At 41.9% G+C, this 26,370-nt stretch overlaps 1 protein-coding gene across 1 annotated transcript in view; it reads left to right on the plus strand.

Annotated features, from left to right (window-relative positions):
- Positions 1 to 26,370, plus strand: part of stxbp5a (syntaxin binding protein 5a (tomosyn)) — a 106,948-nt gene that overhangs the window by 25,686 nt on the left and 54,892 nt on the right. Inside the window, exons 3-4 of the mRNA XM_069685544.1 lie at positions 17,668 to 17,749; positions 18,946 to 19,046. Of these exons, the coding sequence (XP_069541645.1) occupies positions 17,668 to 17,749; positions 18,946 to 19,046 (183 nt within the window). The remainder of the gene's footprint in view (positions 1 to 17,667; positions 17,750 to 18,945; positions 19,047 to 26,370) is intronic.

Consider the following 26,370-nt stretch of genomic DNA (forward strand, 5'->3'; position numbering starts at 1 on the left):
TCCAGCGTGCTATTGGCATAACGACAACCATATAATGTACCAACGGTGTGTCTAATTAGTCCGAAAGCGGACACAACAGAATTCATGTCAGCAGGAAGCGCTGTATGGATAACTCAATCCATCAATCTGCAGAAATGCATACATGCTGCTGCTGTTATTCTACATGTGCATGTGATGTGTCCTCTTTAATTTTGCATAAATCTGCCGTCTCATAGTGTTGGTTTAGGTGAGTGTGCCTCAAGGTTAATTCCCATACTATAGCTTCATTTGACTTTGTGTGTGTGTGTTGCGCGACTTAAATGGCACGATATCAGACAAATTCGGCCCTGAGCGATCCGAAAGAAGACAGGGTCAATCATATTCTCTCCCCTTTTTGGCATTTCAGTGCAGCGATTTCCGATGTCTTGCACACACACACACACACACACACACACACACACACACACACACACACACACACACACACACCAGTTTCCGAGGTGTTAGTATACAGCCAGTCAAGTGTTACTGCGCAGCTGGCAATATACTGACTCTTGCTGCGCTGGCAGCTTACAGGCACCTGTCCTTGAAAGTAGGGCCTGGCTCTGCATTGGTTGGCACATTGAAACATATCAGAAGCCAGTGGCTAATCGCCCGTGGTGATACCTTTGAAATGATTTGTTTGATATCAGTGCCAGAGGGTGCAATCTGCGTGTGTGTGTGTCAGGAGAAGTGGAAGAATGAACACACTTTGATCGCCTTGGGATGGAGTTGGAAATGCAGCGAGGATAGCTCAACGAATGGACTTTGTTTTGTTGGTTTGTGAAACGTTTTAGCTGTGTAAACGTAACATTCATTTCAATGCTACTTTTTTCTTAATATCTCACAGTACAGTACATTACACTGTACAGTACCTGGGAGTGGTCTAACTAGGATTACATTAATGGAAGTGGTCCTCCTCCTCCGTCCGGATGCATTTCATTGCCCTGTGTTAAAACTTCGACTTGTGATCTCGCCGTGTGAATGTGTTAAAGGTTAATTTGGCTTCAAGTTACATTCTAATCAAACATTTTCCTCGCTACCACTTTGAGAGGGTAATACATAAAACCATCTAAATGCATATGCTGGCTCCCGTTCACCACATCCATTATTCATAGACAGCAGGAAACCTAGTCTCACATTTTTAAGTCCTGCAGTATCTTCCTTCCCAGCTCGCTTTCCCTATTTCTCTCCCTCTTTTCTGTCTGAATATAGCCAAACCATGTTTCTCTGTAAGTTATTCCCCCCTTGTCATTTTAAAAGTCCACTTGGGCTTTGTCTCTGAAACTCTTCTACTTGTTTTTCCTCCCCCTTAGCTGTATGGTGTCTTTTCTTAGTCCTTGAATCTCCCAGTGTTGTACTGAAAGGCAGACATGGATCATAATTAGCAGAAGGATAAAAGCCTTGCTTTAGTAGGCTCATATTTTATATATGTAGTATAGCATTACATCTTCACTTATCCTTAAATACCTCTTTTCTCTTCCCATCCACCGTATCCAATAACAAGCGTGTACAAACATTATGTTTACATGGTAGAATTGATCAGATGTCTCGGAGAGTTTTCTACCTGCTTGTCTCCCTGCCTTATCTGGCATTACATACCCCATTGTTTGGACTACGTGATAGTCTGTTTATGGATTGAACGCTCTGTTTTCATTGCGAGTATGTTCGATATGTGAAATCCAATGACAACAGCGGGCTGAATGTGTGCGATTAAAAAGAGGAATGAGCTATGTGTGCAAAGGCATAAGTATTCCTCTGGAGACCTGGTGGTTATGTGGTTCATATTTCATCGATATAATACATTTAGCTGACTCAGTTATATAAAACAATTTAAAGTATTAGCAGACAGACAGCTGAAGGCCAAAACAGAAGTAAAAAGAAAGTTTATATTGGTCTTACACTCCAAGTGCTGATGCTAATAAAAAAAACAGTGCTAATGCTAGCATAAGATACTAATGCTAACATTCGGTCAGTGCTAATGGTAAAATTAGAACAGTCCCTGCTAACATTGCTACAGTGCAGGTGCTAACATTCGGTCAGTGCTAATGTTAACATTCGAACAGCTCTAATGCTAACACTTGAAAAGTGCTAAAGCTTGCATTTAATCAGTGTTTATTCTGCTTAAGCTGACATTAGAACAGTGCTAGTCCCAACATTCGAACAATACTAATGCTAACATTAGAACAGTGCTAGTCCTGACATTTGAACAGTACTAATGCTAACATTAGAACAGTGCTAGTCCTAACAATAGAACAGTTCTAATGCTAACATTAGAACAGTGCTAGTCCTAACATTAAACCAGTACTAATGCTAACATTTAAACAGTGCAAGTCCTAACATTAGAACAACACTAATGCTAACATTAGAACAGTGCTAGTCCTAACATTAAACCAGTACTAATGCTAACATTTAAACAGTGCAAGTCCTAACATTAGAACAACACTAATGCTAACATTAAAACAGAGCTAGTCCTAACAATAGAACAGTACTAATGCTAACATTAGAACAGTACTATTAGAACAGGACTAATGCTAACATTACAACAGTGCTAGTCCTAACATTAAAACAGTGCTAGTCCTAACATTAGAACAATACTAATGCTAACATTAGAACAGTACTAGTCCTTACATTAAACCAGTACTAATGCTAACATTAAAACAGTGCTAATCCTAGAACAGTACTAATGCTAACATTACAACAGTGCTAGTCCTAACATTAGAACAGTACTAATGCCAACATTAGGACAGTGCTAGTCCTGACATTAGAGCAGTGCAAATGCTAACATAAGAACAACACTCGTCCTAACATTAAAACAGTACTACTGCTAACATTAGAACAGTATAATGCTACAATTAAAAGTACTAAAGTTGCTCTGTCTGTGCTGCATACAGTAAACGGCTGCTTACGATCGAGTTTTTAAGCTTTATATTTTGGAGAAATTATAATCAGTCAGTGTGAACTTGTTTCTACAATCCCTTAATTGCCCAAAAATATTTGAATGCAGAGAACAGAAAAAAAGCTAAACACAGGAGATAGCCTACCTCATTGCCCATGTTACATGGTTACAGAGCGAAGTTTCGTCATCATTGAAGACTAAAAATTGAAACACAATTATATATTTCACATATATGTTTGTCTTTGATCTCTTATTCATGACAGGTGATGGATGCTGAACATTGGAAAGTAGTGCAAGACAAAAAGCAGGGGAAGTAGTTCAGGTGGGATTTAATCTGAGGCCAGCAGGTGAACATGCGGCTCCAGAGGAGACAGATTGAACCAACTGTCTCTCCTTTGCTACATGACAGATGATATCTGTTATGGTTTCCAGCAGAGTACCAATGTGTTTGGTTGCGTTGCCAAGTTGTGAAGCTCTTTCTTCTCTGCTCTTAATTTTAATTGAACACACATACACATTCAGGTTTTTCAATTAGTCCACTTTAACCACACCATGCTGAGCCTGCGTACGTTGGATGTGTTGTAGTTGAAGCTTAAATGGTAAATGGTAAATGGACTGTACTTATATAGCGCTTTTCTAGTCTTTGCGACCACTCAAAGCTGCTTTTACACTACATATCACATTCACCCATTCACACACTGATGGCAGAGTGCCCAACTGTCAATCAGATAACACATTCATACCCGTTGGCTATGCCACCGGGAGCAATTTGGGGTTCAGTGTCTTGCCCAAGGACACTTCGACATGTAGCCCGAGGGAGCTGGGGATCGAACCTCCGACCTTCCGATTGAAAGACGACCGACTCTAGCACTGAGCCACAGCCGCCCCGGCAAACGACAGTAAAGTTGGAAACCACAGAGGGCAGGTTTAATGTAGACTGGCGAGTGGGTCGAGGGCTTCTGCTTCCACAACTTCATGCTGTAATTGGCCAAGTGGGGTTCAGAGCGCTAGCGTGTTCGCGGCAGATGGAGTCGATGTCCTTGCACTCGACCACGGGCCAGAACTCATGTTTTATACATACTCACCTCGTATCCAGCTGATTATGTGGGAAATGCAACAACAAAACAGAAAACTGTTTCAGTTGTACTCACCCAAATCCAAACAGGCAATTTACTTTAAATTGGTATTAGATTGCCTCCACTATGCTTGTTTCCTGTGAAAAACACATACATTGCTTCTTCTAAAGGCATGAAATCTTTATTTATGTCTGCCGGGTGAGTTCAAATCAGGCCTCACGTACAGTACAGTTACATTTTTATGCAGGCGTTGCAGTGACTTGCCACTCCCAGAGACACTGTTGTGCCTCCCAGTTGCGTTTAGCTCCATTGCCTGTTGGAACTTAATCCTTTAACTGGCTTTGCATTGCTATCACAATAGCAGAACTTCTGGTTTCTGTTAAGCTGCTGTCTCTCACTCTCAAGCGAACAAGACTTTTAAACAGTTGCTGTACCATACCAAAAAATTATATCTACTGTAATATCCAGGTTTGTCATAAAGACTGTATATTTTGGCAGTCTTTTCCTTTTTTATTCATACTTTTTCTCTCCTCAATTCACCCCGTCTCACCTTTTTTCTCTTCCCTCAGCCTGTCCCGTTCCATTTCACCTCTTTCTCCCTACATTTCTCATGTTTTCATCTTTTTTTATGCACGCTTTTGCAGCAAGGTTTGGCCACAAGCTGTTCCGCTGACTCAACATTTGTTCCCTCACAGTTTACCCCCTTCACTCCCTCCCCGCTTCCCTTCTATCTCATCCTCGCTCCTTCTCCGCTCTCACCCTCCCTTCCTCTCTCCTGCCTTCGATCCCTACAGCCAGTGAGTTCTCAAACCTCGTTCCACGCTTTCATTCTGTTCCCTCTGTCTCATCTCCTTTCAGATATTTGCCTCACAGTGTCTGTACAGTAGCTCAGTGCTGACTTGTCCTGCTAAAATTAGAAGATGTCCCGGGTTATTAACACCCTACGAGTGGGCAGGACTGGCCATGCTCCAGAAGACAACAATCCACATTATCCCTACAGCATCGGGGGGTTACAATATTTACTGTTTAGTACCACTGTGTCCGCCTCGCCTGTGCTGGCTCAGGCCCAGACTAGTTCATAGACACTCTTTCTTAATAGAGACTGAATTTTATTGTACAGCTTGCTACGTTGCAGTAAACCAATCTCCATTAGTATTAAAGTAAGACGCTATCTGCATACAGAGTTGTTCCATACCGATACCAATATTGCTATTAGTGTCGGTATCGGCCTGATACTGATACTTAGGCAGATATTTTTGGCAATATTTGCCTCTGATATAGCCTAAAATGCTGTATTAGGTATTAGGAGTTGTTGCCAGTACCAGTATTGATATTCATATCGTTTTTTGGCCTGATACCTATATGGAGGCTGATATTTGAGGCAATATCGGCCTTTGATACAGCATTAAATGCTGTATCAGGTATAATCTTCAGAGTTATTTTAATACTGATACCAGAATTGGTAAAAGTATCGTTATTGGCCTGATATCGATATGGAGGCCGATATTTTAGGCAATATTGGCCTCTGATGTAGCCTAAAGTGCTGTAGCAGGTATTAGGTATAATATTTAGAGTTGTTACGATACCAGTACTGGTATTGGTATTCGTATCCTTTTTGGCCTGATATCGATATGGAGGCCGATATTTTAGGCGATATTGGCCTTTGATAAAACCTTAAATACTGTATCAGGTATAATCTTTAGAAATGTTCTAATAACGATATCAGGATGGGTATAAGTATCGTTATTGGACTGATATTGATATGGACGCCGATATGTGATGCAATATTGGCCTCTTAAAATGTTTGACCGCAATATGTAGATAAATATATATATTTTTTGGACTGTTTTCGGAGGGGTACTCTGTATCATCCAATACTAAAGTATAGGTATCAGAGCAGGTATCAGTAAGGGAACAAATGGTTTTACAATGGTATCTCTAGTAATACTATTATCTTGGTATTGTAAGATTTCGTATACAATCAGAACCTGCGAGTACAATCGTCATTTTGCAGCATCTTCCCGCCCGTGAGGAACAGGCCTCATTTTTCACCTGAATTTGGATTACTGCAGCGTTGAACTGTTCACCTCAGCAAATGGCCGTTGTCAGGAATGTCATCTAGATGAATCTTGGGGACAGGGGCCATAATAGATGTGTGTGTGTGTGTGTGTGTGCAGTGCAACACTTTTTCTAAGGTGAGTGCGTGGGAGCTGAGGCAGCGACAAATACTCAGCGGCCCCATCGCAGTTTAATTGTTTGCCTGCATAATAAATCAAACGTGTCAAGGGAGATTATTTATACAAGGACTGTGTTAAACAAATGAATCACCAGTTTGCTCGGCTCTTGCTTTTTCTTGGTGTTCGTCTCTTTGTGTTTGGTGCCTCTCAGTATGATTGCATGACAGCACGCGTGTCTTTTCTCCATGTGTGACTGTGATATTCATGAGGGAGCGTGGCTTCCCCCAGCTCTCTGTCAGTGATGTATTCGTTGCTACTTGAAGGCTCCGGCAGAGGGAGGGGAAAGGGAAACAAATTAACACAAATAGGTCTTAGGGCTGCTTTAGAGCCACAATGTGTAAACCTCTCAAAGTCAAGACCTGCATGTACCCAGAGAGCTTTTTAAGCTTGCAGTGAACACAAGCTCCTCGCTAGGATGCTAGTCATTGTCCCTGCTGTTGCTAAGCCACAGCTGAAAACCTGTTTAAAGCGCTTTTTTTTTTTGCTCAAGTTGAGGCGTTTTCAAATTTCACTGACGGTGTGCTGCTCAGCAAAAAGAAAAAAATGCCCTTCCTTGACCCTCTCTGTCCGGAGCATGTTTTTTTTTTCATTCAAACCAAGAAAACCATGTCAGCATTGTAAAGAGAGGTCCCTTGTGGACACACAGGATATGCTTTCATTTCTACTGTGCTGTTTGGAGCAGTGCTGATCTGACGCGGTACATTTCCAGACATATGCTTTGTGGCGAAAACGGTCAAAAAGTACAGAAGCTGGAAGGTGTCAAAAGAAAAATCTGATGCATTAACAATCTTTTAAAAAAGGCATTTAAATTATTCGCCTCATAAAGTTGAGAAAGAAAAAATTAAAACATCATCGAAAGTGCCAAGTCAGGGTGGAGCGACAAAACGGCTGACTCAAGGAAACCAGGGCTAAGTGCCTGGTAATAGCCTGAGTGGAGGCCACAGCGCAGGTCCGGATCATGGCCTGCGGGACCGGAGGCGCAGCTTCCTCAGCAGCCTTTTAAATTTGATGCAAACAGCCGCAGGGCAGTCGATGGCTGACATGGGAGCGCTCAGGCAGGCTGAGGTCAAGGTTGGGATGCAGCATTATGGATGATTTGTAGGGTGTCACCTGCAAACAGGAGTTGAGTAATGAGTCGACAAGGAGCTATGGCGAGGCCTTTGCGACTGCAGCGGTGGGGTCTTTGCGAGATTGTTAACCTTTTTTAATTCCCCCTGTCCTGCTCATATCCTCCCTGATTTCTTTCTCTCTCTTTCCTCTTTTGACTATTTTTGCATTTCCTCTCTTTTCTTCCTGTTTTTCCGCCTCTTGAATTCCATTGCCTCACCGCTGTCTTTGCAGTGCAGCCTGTTCCCCGTGGCACCGCCTCCCTCCCAGGCAGAGTGATGTATGAGCTGCTGGCTTTGACGTCACTTCAGGCCTAACGTCACAGCAACGCCGCGCTCGCGGGCTCGCTCTTTCTACTGCTTTCTCCCACTGCCTCTCCCTTATTCCTTTCTCCTCTTCATGCTCCATTCATCACCTCTTTCCTTTCCTTTTTTCTCTCCATCAGTTTGATATCTCCCCTGCTTCGCTATTTCCCCTCCTGTGCCTTTCATTGCTTTATCTTTCTATCATTTCTTCTTCGCTCGTGCTAACGTTTAAACTGCCACCCCTCCTGAGCTATCTATTCTCGTCCAAAGCTGCATCCACTCTTCTATTTATTCCTCTCGCAGACATACAAACACACAGAGGCATGACATGTTTGAGGTAAGCAGACAAGCAGAAAGCCAGTCCGCCTCTCATGTGAAACACAGGCTCATCCCTATTCAATTACACTTATCAAGATCAGCTCTATTCCTGGATACTGCAGTTTCATAAAACCTGCAGTCTGTTCCCCGCTGCACCCAGCCAATTCTCTCTATGACAACTTTCGCTCCGCCAGATGCCCAGTGACTCACCTTTTATTTGTTTGGAAAGTTGCCTGTGGCTTTGACTAAAATAAATATAAGAGGAGGAGGAGCACAAAAGTGAATTATCAGTCAACTTTGACTTCCAGGATAGCTGGGGAAAATTTCATCAGGCTTGACAAGACGTGAAGCTGACCCACTTTCCTGCTTTTTTCGCTCTCCGTCTTCCTCTCTTTTTCTGTCTTCTTGTCTCGCTCCCATCGCCGCCCGCGGTCAGTCTGTCCGCTTTTAGCGTGGGTGCAGTGCGGCTGCGGGCCCAGATAGAGACCTCTCTTGGTTAAAAAGGAATGAGAAATGCTCCTGTCAGCAACTGTGACACATTTCCTCACTGAGCCCGTCCCATGTGGATGGAGCAGAGGCACTGCGGAGTAACTTTGGGTCATGTTTGTTAAAATAGTGGAAAAGATTCGACTACGGCTGCCTAGATGTCGAGGAACTTTTCTTCTTGTAAAGCGAGGCGTGTCATTTTCAGATTCAGGAAAGGTCAGGAACAGATTTCTTAAAGGGATATTTTATTTTTCTGACATTCGAAGGCTTTAAAACGCTTTCCTCTGCGTAAGAATTTAAATAAATAACTTCCTCTGCATATAAGGACCTTCTAGATGTATCAGCCTGCTTTCCCCTGAGGAAATCGTCTGGATAAAATGCATTCATTAATAACAAACAAACAGCTTTTCATTATTAAATCCCATGAAAGATTTTGTTAATGTTGTTTCACCTTGTCAAAAGCCAAAGACATGAAAACAACCACCAGAAATCGAAGTTATGTTATTTCCCATCCTGCCGTGAAATCGAGGCCGAGGCACACCGCCCAGAGGAAACATGTATTTTTATAGGAAACTCATTTTGACACAGCAGTGGTAAATAGCTACCCGGTGCTGCAGCTTTACAAAAACAAATGTAAAAGCTTTTATGCACTGCATGGGTAAAGATTGAATTACCATCACATATTGAGTGCAGCAGGAGGGGCATTTGAATAAATAACACAGACAGTGGGTTACCTTTAGGATGGAGTGGGCTTTTCTCTGGTCATGGAGGGAATAGATGGACTATGTGACGAGAAGGGCTCTTAGAAAGTGCAGACCGAGGCCGATACTTTTATTCCCATGTGTACAACTACGTTATGGTTAGTCTGAAATAACATCCCGAACAGAAAAACGTCGTGTTCACAACATCTACATTATAACTCGATTGTGAGTCGGATCCGCTGTTATTGCTTCTCTGTGACTCAGATGCTGTAAAAATTTAAAGGGTACTTTCTTGGCCTATATTACACACTTGACTTAGTTGCATGAAATCAGCCCGGAGCTTTTCCATTATCCTGCTGACAAACATGCAAACTGACAAACAGACAAACAAATAGCATCTAAACCAGTTTCCATTCAACAATTACGCAAATTCAAAGCAGATTTAAAAAAGTATCATTATGCACTGAGATAAACAGCTGGTGTCGTTAACCTGCTGCCTCAAACCACTGAGGAAGAAGAGGCGTGATGAGATGATTAAGTTCAGTGGAGCAGAAGCTTGTGTGATGTTTATGTAACGATTTAGTCTCTAAGAAAGACCCCGTTCACATTTGGTACTAACATGTGATTTTTGTGATCGGATCACAAGAAGCCGACTTGGACTCGAGTCGACTCGAGTCACCGTTCTGATGACTTGAGACTTGACTTGACAAAAAACACATGACTTGAGACTCGACTTAGACTTGAGGCATGATGACTCGGATGACTTGTGTGTTCATAAGTTTGAATGTTAGCTGTTAAATATAGAATGATATAATTTAATGTTGTCAAGTTTCTCTCTAACTATCAAGTATGTATTTGTCTGTTTGACGTTGTAGTCTAGCTGTCAGTATTTCACCGTTTAAAAGAGATGCGGGGGGAATATTAAATAAATAAGCTACAATTAGATACAATTCACTGTCATACTTTTTGAACAGGTTATATAAATCGGCCAATAATATCATTATTAGACAGGCTACTAACACCTTGTCTTTGCTCTTTATAAAGACCTGATACTACAGGTAAGAGTGCTGGATCTTGGGTGGAAAAAAAGTGACTTGACTCGGGACTTGACTTGCCTTAACTAAGGACTCGACTTGACTTGCCATAACCTGTGACTTCACTTGACTTGACATAACCTGTAACTTCACTTGACTTGCCCAAGAAAAAATGACTTGTGACTTGCTTGAGACTTGAGCAAAGATGATTTGACAGGAAGACAGCCTTAACTACAGGTGTGAACACACCCAGGAGGGATTGAGGACGCGTTCAGATCCGATCACTCGGGCCACATACGGAGGTGGTCTGCGACGCATTTATCCACATACATCTGGCAATGTTTACACATGTGTCCTGGGCCACATTAAGCACCTCCCACTCTCTTAGTATCCACGGCAACGATAGCCATCCAGGGAGACCGCTCGATATAACAGTTATCTGCTGTTTCTCATGAAAATCTTATTTTTTATTTATTTCTCATATCACTGCAAGCATGTGAAGACTTAGTTTACGCATTAGAGCTGAGTGTGCACTAAAAAACACGGATCGTGTCTGTGTTTATTCAGTAAGGAGACTGCATTTAAGTTTTTAATACAGAACCGACGAGAGGGGGAGAGAGACAGCCTGGGTCGTAGAGATGATCCACATGCAGTTTGTGAAAGTTTATAATCATGTGATCCAGCAGTGAGTAGTTTATAATCATGCAGTGCAGCGAGGACACAGATCTGTGTGCGTTTCTCATGCACTGCCCCTGACTCAATGGGGTCGTGACCTTTCTGTATTTCCGTGCACGACCTTTAAGTCTGTTTCATTTTGTTGCATTTAATTTTTATTGATACGACATTTCCGCTTCAACCAAGCTTAAAATTGGTATTGTATAGTAACTGAGGTTAGAGCATTTTTGCATGTTAAAATTGAAAACGTGCATTTTAAAAAGTGGATGGAAACAAACTAATTGCAATTAAATCCATTCTTTAAAGCGTGTTTTACAACACACAAAGCTTCTTTTGCCTCCTCATGTTCATTTACTTTCAACACATGTAAATATAAATGAGAATACCTTGCAGGGCTCGACAACAACTAAGCTAATTGCGGTGAAATTCAGTCCATGGTCAAAGCCTCTGCACACCTCTTTATGCATTAGAGCAAAGTCTTCCACCGGTGGACTCCATGCCTTGTTGTTGCCTGCTGCATGTCTATGATAAATATTACACCAACATTCACTTGAAACGTGAACAGAAGAACCGTCTTTGATGGTCTGAATTTATTTCGCAGGATGTTTCTATGATCACGCCTGTGTCAGTGTGTGTGTGCGCGTCATGATAATGTGCTGCTTGTTCTTCAGAGAGAAGGCAATATGAGCAGTTTAAAAAGCACAACCTTAAATCCTCCCCCCCCTTCGCTTCCTGAGGCCGGGGAAGATTCAGTTGCCAGGCAACATTAGGAAAGAGTTTTCAAATTAATTTATTTTGAGTTAGATTGACGGCACTGTCGCCGGGCCTGAATCATTCTGGCTGCAGCACACAGGTACTGCCGCAGTTATGAGGTTACATGAAAAAGGATGCGTAACAGCTTTCAACGCAGAGATGGAACACAGACTCATAGAGTTTATTTGGGTTGTGATATTTAGCGCTATCAGAAAAAAATCATCATGCATTAAGGGAAATACAAACTTGTTTGCTGTTCTAACTTAACGTGGTATCTTTGGTTTGATTTAAAAGTTTCCAACACCTCATTTTATTCACACTTTCCTCAATTAGGAGACAATTCGTAATCATTTCTCCACAGTTTACGGAGACAAATAAGCAGCTCCACTGATTACCTTCTTGTACCAGCAGTATTTCAATCAACACTTCAACGTGGTGGACTATTTCTCATGTTAAAAGAAAATAGCAAAGACACAGACGCCACATTCCCTCTCATCATTTTCCCCCTTTCTGAGCACGAAAACAATTAGAAAAACATAATTAAAGCTCCTCTTCCCTTACAGCATGACCCCTCAATTAAAAGAGCTGATCTAAGCTTGCTCTCTCTTACTCACACATTTTGTCCTACGTCAACGCAAGTGTCTCTTTAAATCTGTGACAATTTAGTATGCAGCAATATCCTCAAGGATCTGGGCCACTCTAGGTCAAGTAAATAGAGGCCGTATGGGTCCTACGTCCTTTTTCACAAGCTGCGACACTGATTTTTGTATATTATTTTTTCGCAGTGTGCAGCACTACACGTTGGATGTTCAGTGCCGCAGTGGCGTTCTGCCAGTTTACATCCCAGTTTCACTCTGCTGAGACCCCAAACAGCATCAACGCTTTTCTATTTAGAACTACAAAACAGGCGCAAAGTAATACTGTTTGTTTTAGCTTTCAAGAAAGACAGCTTTCTTCCTTTTCCTTTCTACAGTTATTTAATGTAATAATTTAGAAGATTTTCATGTAAATAAATGTCTGCTAAGTCACTATCTATCGCTGAATGAGGTAACACAAAGGTGATTGAGCCTATGGCCCACTGATGAAAGCCTTTGCATTTGCAGTATTACAGACTGGGTGTCTGTGGCGACTATCACGGAAAAAATCACAAGCAGCGCCCAGTTAGTGACGCATTTTCCATCAGCCAGCAGTGGTTGGTCTGCCAGAGAGGGTAGGCGGAGCTAAGCGGCTGCTTTTCCCGTCTCTGCAAGTGTTGCGAGTAAACAGTAATCTACTATGGCTGAACAAACAAAGAAAAGATCGATGACTACAGATACAACTTCAACAAGAAGTGAAAATCCAAAGAAAAAGAAACAAACTCGACGCTCAGATGAAGCAAACAGTCTAAAAAGGAAAGCGACCGTCAGCGAGGAAAATCAAGAGTTACAACCGGAGCCAACTGTGGACGTCACACATGCAACACTGTCTGGATATCTGGGAAGTGTGCTCCCGCAATTACTGTTTATCGCCACAGGTGCCGCCAAAGAGAACAAAACATCTTCAAATCCAATTTGAAACAATTTACACTGTTAATTTCAACTGACAAGTTTGGGTTCATGATCTCAGGCAAGACTGGCCCAACTACCTTGGGCACTGTGGTTCAAACTGTATCCCCATCTATAACCTGACTATAGATGGACGACATGTCTCCATCTGCTCTCATTGTACAAAACTGATGCCAAAATAGCCCCGTGGCGGGTGCGGGATCATTTGGAACCAGAGCTGTGCAGGGTATTTTGATTTTATACTTTGACCCATGTCCCACCTGTTAACATGGAGGAGGCGGGCTTTATGACCTATACTGCAGCCAGTCAGCAGGGGGCGCTCGAAATGTTTTGCCTTCACTTTTAGGGAGCTGTCACATCATTAATCTTTTTATACAGTCTGTGGGTTCAACTCAAGAATTAAATAAGCTAACTGTTGTGTGTTTTTGCTGTGGGAAACCAAATACGAAAGCTGCATGCTAGATGAAGAACCCACATTCTCTTAATTGTTCACTTTGGGAATTATTCATTGACTCCATGCAGTGTTTGTTCAGCGGGCTGCATCTCCGTCACTTTCAGGTGGAGTAAAGTGGGGAGAAACAGAACGTGTGTCTTGAGGGTTCATAGAGGGTCAGAGAAATGGCTGATGAACAAAAGAAGTTTCCAGCTCCTGGGGCTAAGCTATCCTGGTGATGCTGTCCACTGACTCAGATGTTTTATTAGGGAACATATTGATCATCATTGACCTGGTGCTGCCCTCAGGATGTTTAGGCCTGCTCTCTCTCCTTGGGGGTTTACTGGCTCAAATCCTGTGAAGTTGGTATTTCTTCTGCTCCGGGCATCACTGGATGAAGGCTTGAGTCCTTTAATTTCCTGTGCAGAAGGAGGAGGGGGGCAGAGCTTAATCTACCTGAAGAGTTGAGGCTACTGTATCACACTGATTCTTAATTAGTGGGAACCAGTGTGTGATGTGCTGCGTTTAAGACACGTCAGCTCATGTGAGGAATCTGGTGGGATTAAGGACAATGAGTCTCTCTCACGTATATATTTTGTCTGAAGATCCAGGGCTCTTATGGATCATTTACAAGTTCCTGAGTGATTCACCGCACTGACTTTATATTCACACGATGAGTTCGCAAACAGAACACCTCGTGATACAGAGCAACATTAGCTCTCATATAGTGTTGCGTTTCTTGCCATCTTGCCAATGCTAGTTTAGCATTTTCTCCCTTTATGTAGTGTTACATCTCTATCCCGGTCGACAGCCTGCCGTGGAAGCAACTTGTCAATAACAGGAAGCCACGCCCTGAAGCATACCCTGCTTCATCAGCAAACTGAATCCAAAGGGACTAAAATGTACGCACTAAACATCTCGCTGTTAATAAAGAAGACTTAAGCCAGGCATTGACATTATAAAGTCTTGAGGGAAATTTTTACTGAGGTAATAAATCAACTGATAGGTAGGGGCATTTACTCATCTGGTTTCATGCAAGCTGACGCTTTGTTCGCAACCAATGAGGTCGCCCCCTGCTGGCTGTTGCATTGGATTTCGAAACCAGAAGATATGTCTATGGTCAGGACACATTTTTTTTCTAAAAGCAGCTGCTGTCTGTGTTGGAAACAATATTGATTTAGCTGAAAGCTCAATGCTCAATGGCGCTGAGGGAAACTGCAGAGCTGGGTGATATTATTAGTAGGGGTGGGAATCGCACGATACGATACGAGGCCCACGATAATATCACGATACAGCAATTCTGCAATACTTGATATATTGCAAGACAATTTATTTACTTTATTTATTTAATGTTTGTTTGTATTGGGACAAGTATGACGCAAGTAAACCGATGTCAAACACTACAGCATTTATAGCCTTGGCTTATTTACAATGCCCGTCCTGAGATGGGTCTTTAAAATACATAAAATCAACAAAAAAATGCACAAGAGACGGTACAAAACAGACTCAACCATATAACACATCTAACAATACAGGATACGAAATATCCTACAATTCGTTACGTTTCATTCATGTCATAAGCGGCACCATGAGGAGTCATAAAGTCGTGACGTGGTGAGTCAAGATCGCAGGGAAATCTCTTCAGAGCGACGTTTATTTGTAGATGCAAATATCAATATTCGGCTTATATATTGCACAAATCAGTACGACAATATATTGCCTTATTAATATTTTGTCCCACCCCTCCATAGAAGTCTCTGAATGGAGATGCATATATTGAAGACAAGGAAGCAAACTGTGCAGCAGAGGGGATACAAATACATATGTAGTATGTTTGTTTACCCATAAACCTCTTTGTTGTGTATTCAGTGCACATGATGAGTTCTGGGCTTGTGGCTGAGGAGAAACAAGGTGTGTGGTGCTTGTGGCTCTGTTAATGTGGTGGCTTTATTCATTGGGATGGCCACAGCACACCTCAGGAATGATTACATGCATTAGAGCTTAATAAATTACACCGGGGCCTGTCTGGGGACCGAAGGCGCAGTTTGCACTGAGGGAGAGGAGGACTTGATTATTGCTGTTTGAATTAGATTTTTTGGTTCTGCTGCTGCTGCTGCTGCTGCTGGTGTCATTTCCAACATGTGATGCTGTTTTTCCTGCTTAATGCTTGATTAAAGGAATTTCTCTCTCGCTCAGTCTCTGTTGTCCGCGTAGATGCGTGAAAGATCCTCTTATGGTGTGATTAATCTGTATTCATAAGTCTCTGCATGTGTTTTAGATTCCACTGCAGGGCAATTTACAGTAGCTGGTCACATGCAGGGACTCACAACCTACCGTCCCCCACTCACACACACACACTAATGATGAGCGCTAGTGTCATCCCCAGGGTGTTCCACCGCCTTGTGCCCCCCTGTATGAGAAATTGCAACCCCCACCTTTCGTCCTGAGAGTCATGGGAAGAGTGAATGAATATAATCAGTAAGCTCACCCATTCACTCTCTGCAGGAGGAGAAGAAGCTTGTTATTCTCGGTCAGTCTACCTCTTTCTGCCTCTGCATCTCTTATCCGAGGTGTCCATCTCTGTTTAACTCTCTCCTCGCTCCCTCTCTCCCTCCCTGCTATTATTTTCTCATCTGCTCACATAATATCCACCTCTTCTCTGCTGATTCATTTTCTATATATTTGAATATCTTGACCCTCCCCCCTCCTCCCTCCTTCCTTCCCTCCCTCCTTCCTTCCATTTTCTCCCCCTCAGTCCTGCTACAGATGCCTTTCTTTGCTGCAGCACTGTGCAGCAATGTTCCCCTGTTGTTCTTTTTGACTCTGCTTCCCTGCTGCATACTTTATCCTACTGTTCCTGTATGACTGCCATACTCTACATGATGTATTATTGCCAGTCATTATGAACACCTATAGACTGCATATAGTGGTGGCAATATTTTAGACTATATTCTCTAAAGAATAAAATATAGCCTGTTAAACCCCTTAACCCTATGGTGTAGAATTAAATGGCACATAAAGAGGTGTTCAATATAAACAATAGTTTAAATAACGGAAGTGGTTCAAGGGCATGTGGGGTGTAAAAAAAAGTGAAGATCCATCCCTATGCAGGTGATAAATATTCAAGCTCCGCTGGTCACCCATAAAGACCATTTCCACTCCGAGCAGATAACCAGATATCTGATGGCATGACCTCGGAGGTGTGTGTACCGTTCAGACAGTGACCTTGAAAAGCTGAGGCGCTTGTTCTGTGCTGCAGTACACCTGAAAATAAAGAGACACCTCATGCTTACTCTCAGTGTTGGGTGAGGTACTTGGAAAGCTACCAATAGTGAAATGTAGCAAGCTAAGTGACATCAGCATGGCACTGATAGCTAACTACATCAGAGCATTTATTTTCTTTTTTAAATGGAACCAATTTCAACCAAGTCAGGGCTATCTCACTATTTGAATAGGGACTACTTTGTGAGCTGCAATAGCTACATAGATTTCACGCAAATAATTTTACTGTTCTGAAATGCTCTGAAAATGTTGCTTTTGTCATCGTCACTGCACTACTTGATCAATAAAAGAGCTAAGCGACTGATGCTGGCGTCAATTGAAGATCTTTAGAAGTTTATTATGCTTCATCTTCAGAAAGGCTTGGGAAAACATGCTTGTGTGAATGCTACCGCATTACTTGATCAATAAAAGTGTGAAGCTAATGATGCTAAGCTAAGCTTCTTTACTCAGAAAACAGTCAAGCTCCCACCACGCTTCTAAAATGTTGTTAAAGAAGGTATGTAACTACTTGTAGCACTGCTACTGCCAAACAAATACATACCAGGTATGGAGGTGGTGTCAATTACTGAGCTTCAGAAGTTTTGTCATGCTTCATCTTCAGAAAGGCTTGGGAAAACATGGCTTGTGTGGATGTTACTGCATTACTTGATTAATAAAAGTGCTAAGCTACTGATGCTAAGCTAAGCTAATTGATTCAGAAAACAGCAACACTACTAGTAATGGTGCTACTTTTAGAACGGCTACTGCCTACACAAACAAAAACAGAAATATTTATGTTCCTTGACAGAGATCCTTTCAGGTTCGGTCGTCCAGGTGTGGAGTGTTACTGTCAGCACGAGACTGGAGCGGCCGTCATCCAGCTACAGTTTCTCATTAACGAGGTAGGTCACAAAAAACACTGCTTTGTTACCCCATCGAGGCATATGACCACTGCTTACTAACACAGACAGGGAGCTCTTTGGAAGTAAAAAACGTGTATTATCATCCTGCCTCAGTGTTTCACCGGTGTGTGTAAAAAACTCCACCGTGCTGAATGTCATTAAATAAGACTTAAGGGCTGATTCATGAATGCTCATCCCCGGAAATCACATTTCACGCCTTAAAATGTTCAAAAAGTAGTTCCCTCTGTGTGCTGTTGTAAGGAAGTGTGTGTGAATGATCTTATTGGTTGTGTGAAAGTAACTCGGCACCCTTATCTGCTTTTCCCCTCCGGTCGTACTTCACTCACTGTTTTATTCTATCGCATAGAGCCTTTCTTTCCTAATACACCTAATATCCAAGGGTAGAGTCAATCATGGGACTAAATTTCAATACTTTTAGCATTTTAAACCGTGAAGTATAAGTTAACGCAGAATGCCTTGTCAATTTCTTAAGTCGTGTTGGTTTCTCTTTTGATTTAATCTAGATATCCATTTTTAGATACCCTACTATGTTATGAATTAATGTCATTTAAGACCATTAAATAGTGTTAACTTTTGAATTTGTATATGTAGTGTTTTTTGCACGTCTTTTTCCTGCAGTCTCAGAAAACAGATGTAAAACAAGCCACAACTCCCCAAACCCCTATCGGGCAATTTCTCTACTGAAATAGGCATTTCTGTCTATATGTCATGTTAAGCTACTGCAGGCAGCAAACACACAGTCCACAGAAAAACATTATTTGGCAATTTATCAACTGACAACTTGGAAACATGCTAAGGGTCCTGTCTGATTCATATGGGAAAAACATGAGTTTGATTTATTTCATATTTATGCACTATTTCATGCTTGGTCGTGTGTATTTGCTGTGTGTGTGTGTGTGTCAGCGTCAGTGTGACTGTGACTCAGCAGCTCAAACAAACCCCCTCAGGGAGATGAAGACGATTTTTATTGCCTCCTACACGCACACGTACACGCGTATACATCCCATGAATCATCGTCGTTACCTGGGAGAAAGCTGCCGGATTTGAAGTGTCCGGGGAGCGCAGTCTGACTCATGCATGTCATGCTCACAGAGGCAGAATATGCAGTCTGCAGATAAGCCTTTTTCCTGTTTGTTAATCTTTGAATAAAATTGTCCCTTGTGTGTTTTTGTCAGGGAGCGCTGGTGAGTGCTCTGGCTGACGACAGCGTTCACCTGTGGAACCTGAGGCAGAAGAGACCGGCCATCCTGCACTCGCTGAAATTCAACAGAGAGAGGTGAGAGGTGCACACAAACTGCTGATACTGATTTAAACTAGCCAAATACTGAGACATTCCCCCCAAAATTATATAAATATTCACTAAATATTTTATGGTGGAGTTATATTTAGGGAAATTTACAATATTGCTAACCTTGAGTTGATTAGCTTAGCTTAAAAACTGTTAGCAGGGGTAAACAGCTAGCCTGGCTCTCTCTAATGTTTAAAATTACAGCTAGCAACACGTGTAAAACTAGCTTAAATTAACATGTTGTATCTCAATTGTTGAACCAGTACATAAACATTTAAACATGACAATCTGTGGTTTAGGGGTTATGTAATATAACAAACAACAATTTATCTATTCACCTAGCACTTCTGTGCCATTAGCCTACTAGCTAAATTTACGGTGACGACAAAACTCTGAGAGCTAGCTAAAGAAAGTTCCAGCTCTACTTCTATTATTGACGTACATCTTTGTTTTTGAATAGCCTCATTGTTTGTGTAGGGGTTAAGGAAATATTTTTTTTATCAGTGAGTAAGTACTACAGAGGTGCTAGCAGTTTTTAATTTAAGCTAGCTGTCTCTTCATGCTTAGCTAGGTTAATCGCCTACTGACTCAAGCTTCATAGTGGATACACGGACATGAGAGTATTGAGAGACACATTTCTAATTCAACACATGCCAACAAAGGATATTATTTTAAATATGAAACTATTTAGATAATGAATTGGCAATCACTAGGTAGGCTACAGCTCTCTTGTTAATAGCTTCTTTCTGTATGCCTGCTAGCATGCTAGGTTAGAAACTCTGCTCAGTCCATGAGTCCATCTCGCCACCAGTTTCCTCCTCCCCCTCTCTCCTCCTATCTCTGTGTGTTTCTCCTCTCCCTCCTCAATGAGGCCTTCACACTCGCTCTGGTGCTACATGAACTGTGTCCTCTCGAGCAGGGGCAGTGTCACAGTTAGCCGCCTGTGTGAACTGTCAGTTTTCGCTCTCCGTCATACTGTATGCAAACAGGCGGCATTTCGTTTGGCAAACGTGTCTGCGCGCCTGCAAAACTGTGCGCAGGGCAAAGGAGGTGACAGAGAGGCTGACTCTCTCTCTCTGTTAGCCTGTAACTGACTCTGATTATTTGGGTCACTTACTCTGCCTCTGAGGCTTTCCCATCACTGGGGCACAGGTGTGAGCCTACCCAAACACCTGAGGGTTTACACCAGTAGGTTGTTATAAAACACAAACACAGACGCAGAACCGCACAGATACACACACAACCGATTTGAGATGGTGGACGGTGAGTGATATTTAAACAGCCAAGAGTCATGTGACTTCAGAGGACAAATCGTCATGTATGATAAGGCTGAAATCCCTAGATATGCAAGACCTATTTTTAGTCTTTTATCTATCAATTGACCCTTCGCTCTCAGTCGCACCCCTCTTGGTTACTATTGCTACGCCTGTCAAGCTTTCGCACCGGCATGTAGATATTATTCAGCTATAACAGTGAGAGATGTTCCAAGCTAAATAACAGCAAATTTCTGGAAAAATAGTTTCCAAATATTAGAGAGAAGTAGACAGAAAGGATTACAATACGCATTTGAAAGCTACATCCAGAATATAATTTGTCAGTGGAGAACATAAAAATCAAGGTTAAAGCTCTAAATGCAAGTGTCCGGCACCCCACGTCTTAACAATTCATGTTAAAAACAATCATACAGGAACAACAATGTTCTTGCACAGCAGGGTAAGTCAATATATTGTTTTATTTTAAGCTAATGTTTAGTTATGACTCCCTATAACTTTCATTATTTAATATGTTAACCCATTGCCAGCAAACTAAATGATCCCTCTTTTTCATTTTGTTTAAAGCGCGTCAGGATATTAGTTGCATATCGTGGGCTTGATCCAAACACTGGATCTCCTAAAGGCACAGAAAAACCCAACAAAATCCTGTATAAGTTTGTCACAACAATGGCACAAGCCAAGGGGTGGTAAAATAAAGGCTGTGCCGATATCATCGGTGGTGGTAGCAAAGGCCAGACAGACATTTCTCCTTGTTCTGAAAGCTTGACAGGCCTCCTGCGCCTAGTTACGGTTGCCAACGTAGGATTGTGCAGTGGCCGTTCAAGGGAGGGGCTTAGCGAAGGGTCAATTGTGTAAACTAAATATTAGCACAACCTGTTTTTATGTGAGCAATTATCTGAAACTTAAATGAATATAGTCAAGTATTACATTAAAGCAATGCTCAAATTCTCAAATATATACATATACAACAATACAAATTTCAGACTATCCTTGAATGCACCAAAAACTGCTCCTGCTTGTAACCTCAGGAGCACATAGGGAAAACATAAATTTGTAATTAAGCAATTTAAAAAACAATCATTGCAAAATAATATTATTTAAAAAATGAAAAAAAGTAAACTGAGAGCAAATAAATCATGTTAAAGCCAAATATTATCCTTTAAAGAAGTCATTAGTTGTTATTATATACAGTGGTTAATATAAAAAGCAAATAGTTCTTTCTATTTCTTCCAACATCTGATCAAAAAAGTATACAGTTCTTAAATGATTTCTGACATACAAGTCGAGTGAAGTGCAGAATCACCTCACCTCGAGGAACTTGCTGTCTCCTCCGATCACTGACGCAATGATTACCAATCAGAGCCAATCATGTCATTGGTCAGTGATCTGTCACTGGGCCAAGTGTTTCATGGGTTAAACGTCAGAGCCAATGATCTGAGACAGCGCTGATGCGATAGACAGGTGACCTGCAGCGGCTTTCAGGGCGCATTGTGTTCTTGCGCAGGCGCTTGAACGCCTCTGACATTTAGTAAGTGCCGCCGTCCAACGTAATGACCTGGAGACACAACAGAGGGCTGGAGTGACTGCAACTCATGAGAAGTCAAGACAAAGAGGAACTGCTAAGTCACTTGAGAATTGGGAGAGGAGACTTGTGAGGGAGAGTGGGGAAAGCACTTGGGAAAGGGAGACAAGGAAGGAAAGAGGAAAGGAGACCGTACTTCCTTCTTCTCGTTCCCTGTTGCCACCGCATTAAATTTTCAAGAGGAAGAATGCTGGCTTTCAGTCCTCATCCATACATAATGTGTACGATGTGGACGTTTGGAGGAGAAAATGCTAATGCCGTACTTGAGCCTCAGTGGGACTTTCTTTCTAGTTGATCTGAGTGTAAGACATCAGTCTGCTGTCCTGCACTTTATTTCTGTTCCAGCTGAGGGCTTTGCTGTCTCACAGAGCACCGGTCGCTCTGCTCTGTCTGTACTCAACCTACAAATTAATAACAAGTTCTTCTCTTCATCTTTTCTATCTGGTGTCTGGTTTCCTCCCACATCCCTAAGACATACAGCTGTGTTCGTCTTCCATATGTGTTTCGTGCAACACAGACCAGCTGCGTCGCAAAGCGTTGTCTCATTTGACATGCTTCAGTAGACGCCTTTAGCGCAAACAGCAGATGTATTCAGACAGGAGGGCAGTATAGCACCCAGATGATGATCAAGGAAGAGAATGTGATAGAACTACTTCCTGGACGTAAAAATATTTTATATTCCTGACATTTTCACGGGCCTCAACATCTAAATAAAATAGTGTATGCAGGTGCATTGACGTATGTCATACATGATCATATGTGTTGCCCCTTTGTCTTGCGACAAACTGGCAACCTGCCATGTACTTAATATTCCTGTTTTGGCACGACACGCAGAGCACCATGAACAGGAGTAAGCAGGTATCGATAGATGGAAGTAAATGCATTTAATAACATTTTACATTAACTTTGTATTTTACCAACCTTCACCTATTGACATGCATTTAAAAGGCCTAATTTTTAGATTATTTATCTACTAATTTGCTTGAAACAAGTCGTATGTGTTTGTAATTTTCATGCAGTTATTTCTTAAAATCAGCCATAATGAATTATTTTGTATGGCGTCGCTAATTCGATAGCGTAGTGTACAATAAAATTCCTCTAGGCAGCTAAATATTGAGTCCCTCTATTCAAGAGGTACAGATGCAATGTTCCATATGTGTCAAATGATGTCAAAGTGTTTACAGAAAAGCACTCCATTTACCAATTCAACAACTTATCCACAATCATGCAATCCTCCACCAGGTAGATGCCCAATAGTAGCAGCCTCCAAAGTTAATGGGGCCATCAGGTTATTGGTTATTATTGTTCCCATATCACAGTTGAACTAAGTGTCTAGCACTCAGGTGCACATTTAAGATCTCCTCTGGCTCTAAAATCCCCAAATATCTCTCCACTGTGTTTATTTTTTATAAAGGGTGTGCAAACTTGAATCAAGGCTTTTAAATACAGCTGTCAAAGGAAATTACATCAGGTTAATTTTCCAAATGGCTTTAGTGTCATCTGAATGCAAGAATGTCTTTCAAAGTGAACCAGTAGCACAATGTAGTTGCCACTCCGTAGGATTGAATAAGACAACCTATAAAAGTCATCCACCGCCACTCTATGCCAATTCTTTAAATCGTGCTCCTTTGTTTTCCTGCTCTCTATTTATTGAGAGCTTGACTTTACCTCGTCAGGGTGTAGAGGACAAAGCAGCCATTTCCTCCATTAACTAAAGGACAGCCACCCAAGCATAACGGCCACGGCAGCCTCCTAACAGGCTGCAACAACATAAAAAGAAGCAACAGCCTGTACCAAACTAAATGAAACACACACTGTTAAAACTACACCAAATACTTCTAGATTCACAAAAGTTACATTCAATTAATCTTCATTGTACTATCACTTATGGTTTTACTGAACGCTCATATGCTGAAAGCTAGATGATAATTATGTCTGTGCATTAACTATGGAGCTAGAGCCGTGTGTTGATTAGCCTAGCATAAAAACTGAAGGCAGAAACAGCTAGCCGGTTTCAGTGTCCAAAAATATAGCTACCAACACCTAAAATTGCTAATTAACATGTTAGTATTTAAACATGACAATATGAAGTTTTAGGGGATGTTCTAAAACAAACATTCATTAAGCCGTTCACCTAGCTGTGCTGTTAGCCTACTTAACTTCACCATGACTACAAACCTTGTAGAAGTTACGCCAAAAGGATTCATAATACTGCAGATCTATGTTTTACATTCTATATGTGTGTAGTGAAAGACACAAGATATAATGTGTTGATCATTGAGCTTTAGAGGTGCTACTTTAAGCTTTAGAGAAGGGTCAGGCTAGCTGTTTCCTCCCGCTAAGCTAGGCTAGTCTTCTCCTGGCTACATCTCTATTCTTAGCGCACAGACATGAGAGCAGTGTCAGTTTTCTCATCTAAGTCTTGCCAAGAAAGGCTAATTATTTTAAAATGTCAAACTATTCACTTAACAGTAGGCTTTTCACTACATACAGCAATGTTGCTAAAAGCATCTTACTGTATGCCTGCTAGCATGGCTTACTAGCATGGCTTGCTTATACATAGTCAGAAACCAAAAAGGGGGTATGGCTTTTGTTGTTGCAGGCTAACGTTTTAGAGTTTAACTTGCTAACTTTAGTTATTTTCTTTACATTTATTTTCTACAGAGCCCTAAAACTTTTGAAACACAGCCTTCCTAACATATAAGGGCCCATTCCAATACTCCAAACAAGCCCCTCTCTCTCCACCTTCCCTCCTTCTCTCCTTGCTTCCTTCCTCTGATCAGGATTTGAGTTGATGGGTAAAAGCAGTGTTGCATAAATCCCTCCAGCTTCAGCATCCATTCACATCAGATCACAGGCACTAGGAGAGAGGAGAGAAGGGAGGAGAGGAGGAGTTGAGACAGACTGGGCCTCAGCCAGCGAGCAGTGAGTCAGTCCGTGGGTAGGAGTGCGGGGATGGAGGGAGCGCAAAAAAGAAATCCTGCCGAGTCATTCTGGCGTAGGATGCTCTCGTCACCTCCTGGCCTCACAGGAGTGCACTGCAGATGTGGATGCTGTCTTCGATGCAGGGTGATGTGATGGAAGATAATAAGAGGGGGGAGTCAGGGTCACCACATGCACACACGCAAGAATGCATGAAACCTAATGAGACCTGATTTCTCTGATTTACTTGCTTTTTGGAAACTTTTCAGATGAATTAGCGATTGCATTATTGTTAAATGCTTTAGGGTCTCTTCATATTGTGGCCTGATCTCTTTTTGCTTTGATCCCAGCTGGAGTTGCAGCCTGTCTTGAGGTACTTTTTAAAGTAAAATCCACTAAAACATAAAACACCTACTTAATAGTTTGTCAACACTCGCAGGGCATCAATTAAACTACATTAAATATTTCAGAAAAGTAAATTATTCACTTGTAAGTTTGCTGCAAGGCTGTATTCCCCACTCTCTCGCTCCTCTCCTAACCTTCAAACTGTGCAAATGCACATACTGAAAAAAAAGCGAAGGTGAATTAACTTCTGCATTGTTTTAATTATGATAACAGCACAGGCTTGGATTGGCTTTCACAGTTCTTCTGTGTGTGTGTGTGTGTGTGCGCAGAGTGGAGAGAGAGTGTGAAAGTGCAGAAGACGCGTTGTAGACATTGTATTTGCACGCGTGTGTACGGATGGAGATGCTCTGTGTGTGCTTCTGTTATCAGATTAGATTGTCTTTAATTGAGACCCCGTGGGTACATTGGGGTCTCTGGCCTCTCAGATTAGAACAGACTGCTCCAATGAGTCTTTGCCAAATGGATATCGTATGTCACTGACTTCTATGTGATTAACGCATTCTTAAATTAAAGTGGTAATCTCAAAAATCTCAGTTTCGTTCTCTTTGGCAGCACCTATGGCGATAAACAGTAATTGCACACTTCCCAGATATCCAGACAGTGTCGCATGTGTGACGTCCACGGTTGGCTCCGGTTGTAACTCTTGATTTTCCTCGCTGACGGTCGCTTTCCTTTTAGACTGTTTGCCTTCATCTGAGCGTCGAATTTGTTTCTTTTTCTTTGGATTTTCACTTATCTTTGAAGTTGTATCTGTAGTCATCGATCTTTTCTTTGTTTGTTCAGCCATAGTAGATTACTGTTTGACTGGAAAAGCAGCCGCTTAGCTCCTCCTACCCTCTCTGGCAGACCAACCACTGCTGGCTGATGGAAAATGCGTCACTAACCGCTTGTGATTTTGTCTGCGAAAGTCGCCACAGACACCCAGTCTGTAATAATACTATATACTGCAAATGCAAAGGCTTTCATCAGTGGGCCGTAGGCTCAATCACCATTGTGTTACCTCATTCAGCGATAGATAGTGACTTAGCAGACATTCATCCATCCATCCATCCATTGTCTATACCACTTATCCTATTCAGGGTCGCGGGGGGCTGGAGCCTATCCCAGCTGTCATTGGGCGAAGGGCGGG

The sequence above is a fragment of the Semicossyphus pulcher genome, unplaced genomic scaffold (genome assembly GCF_022749685.1).
Source record: "Semicossyphus pulcher isolate SPU_LCO1_2020_fin unplaced genomic scaffold, fSemPul1.0.p SCAF_11, whole genome shotgun sequence".
NCBI classification, from domain to species: Eukaryota; Metazoa; Chordata; class Actinopteri; order Labriformes; family Labridae; genus Semicossyphus; species Semicossyphus pulcher.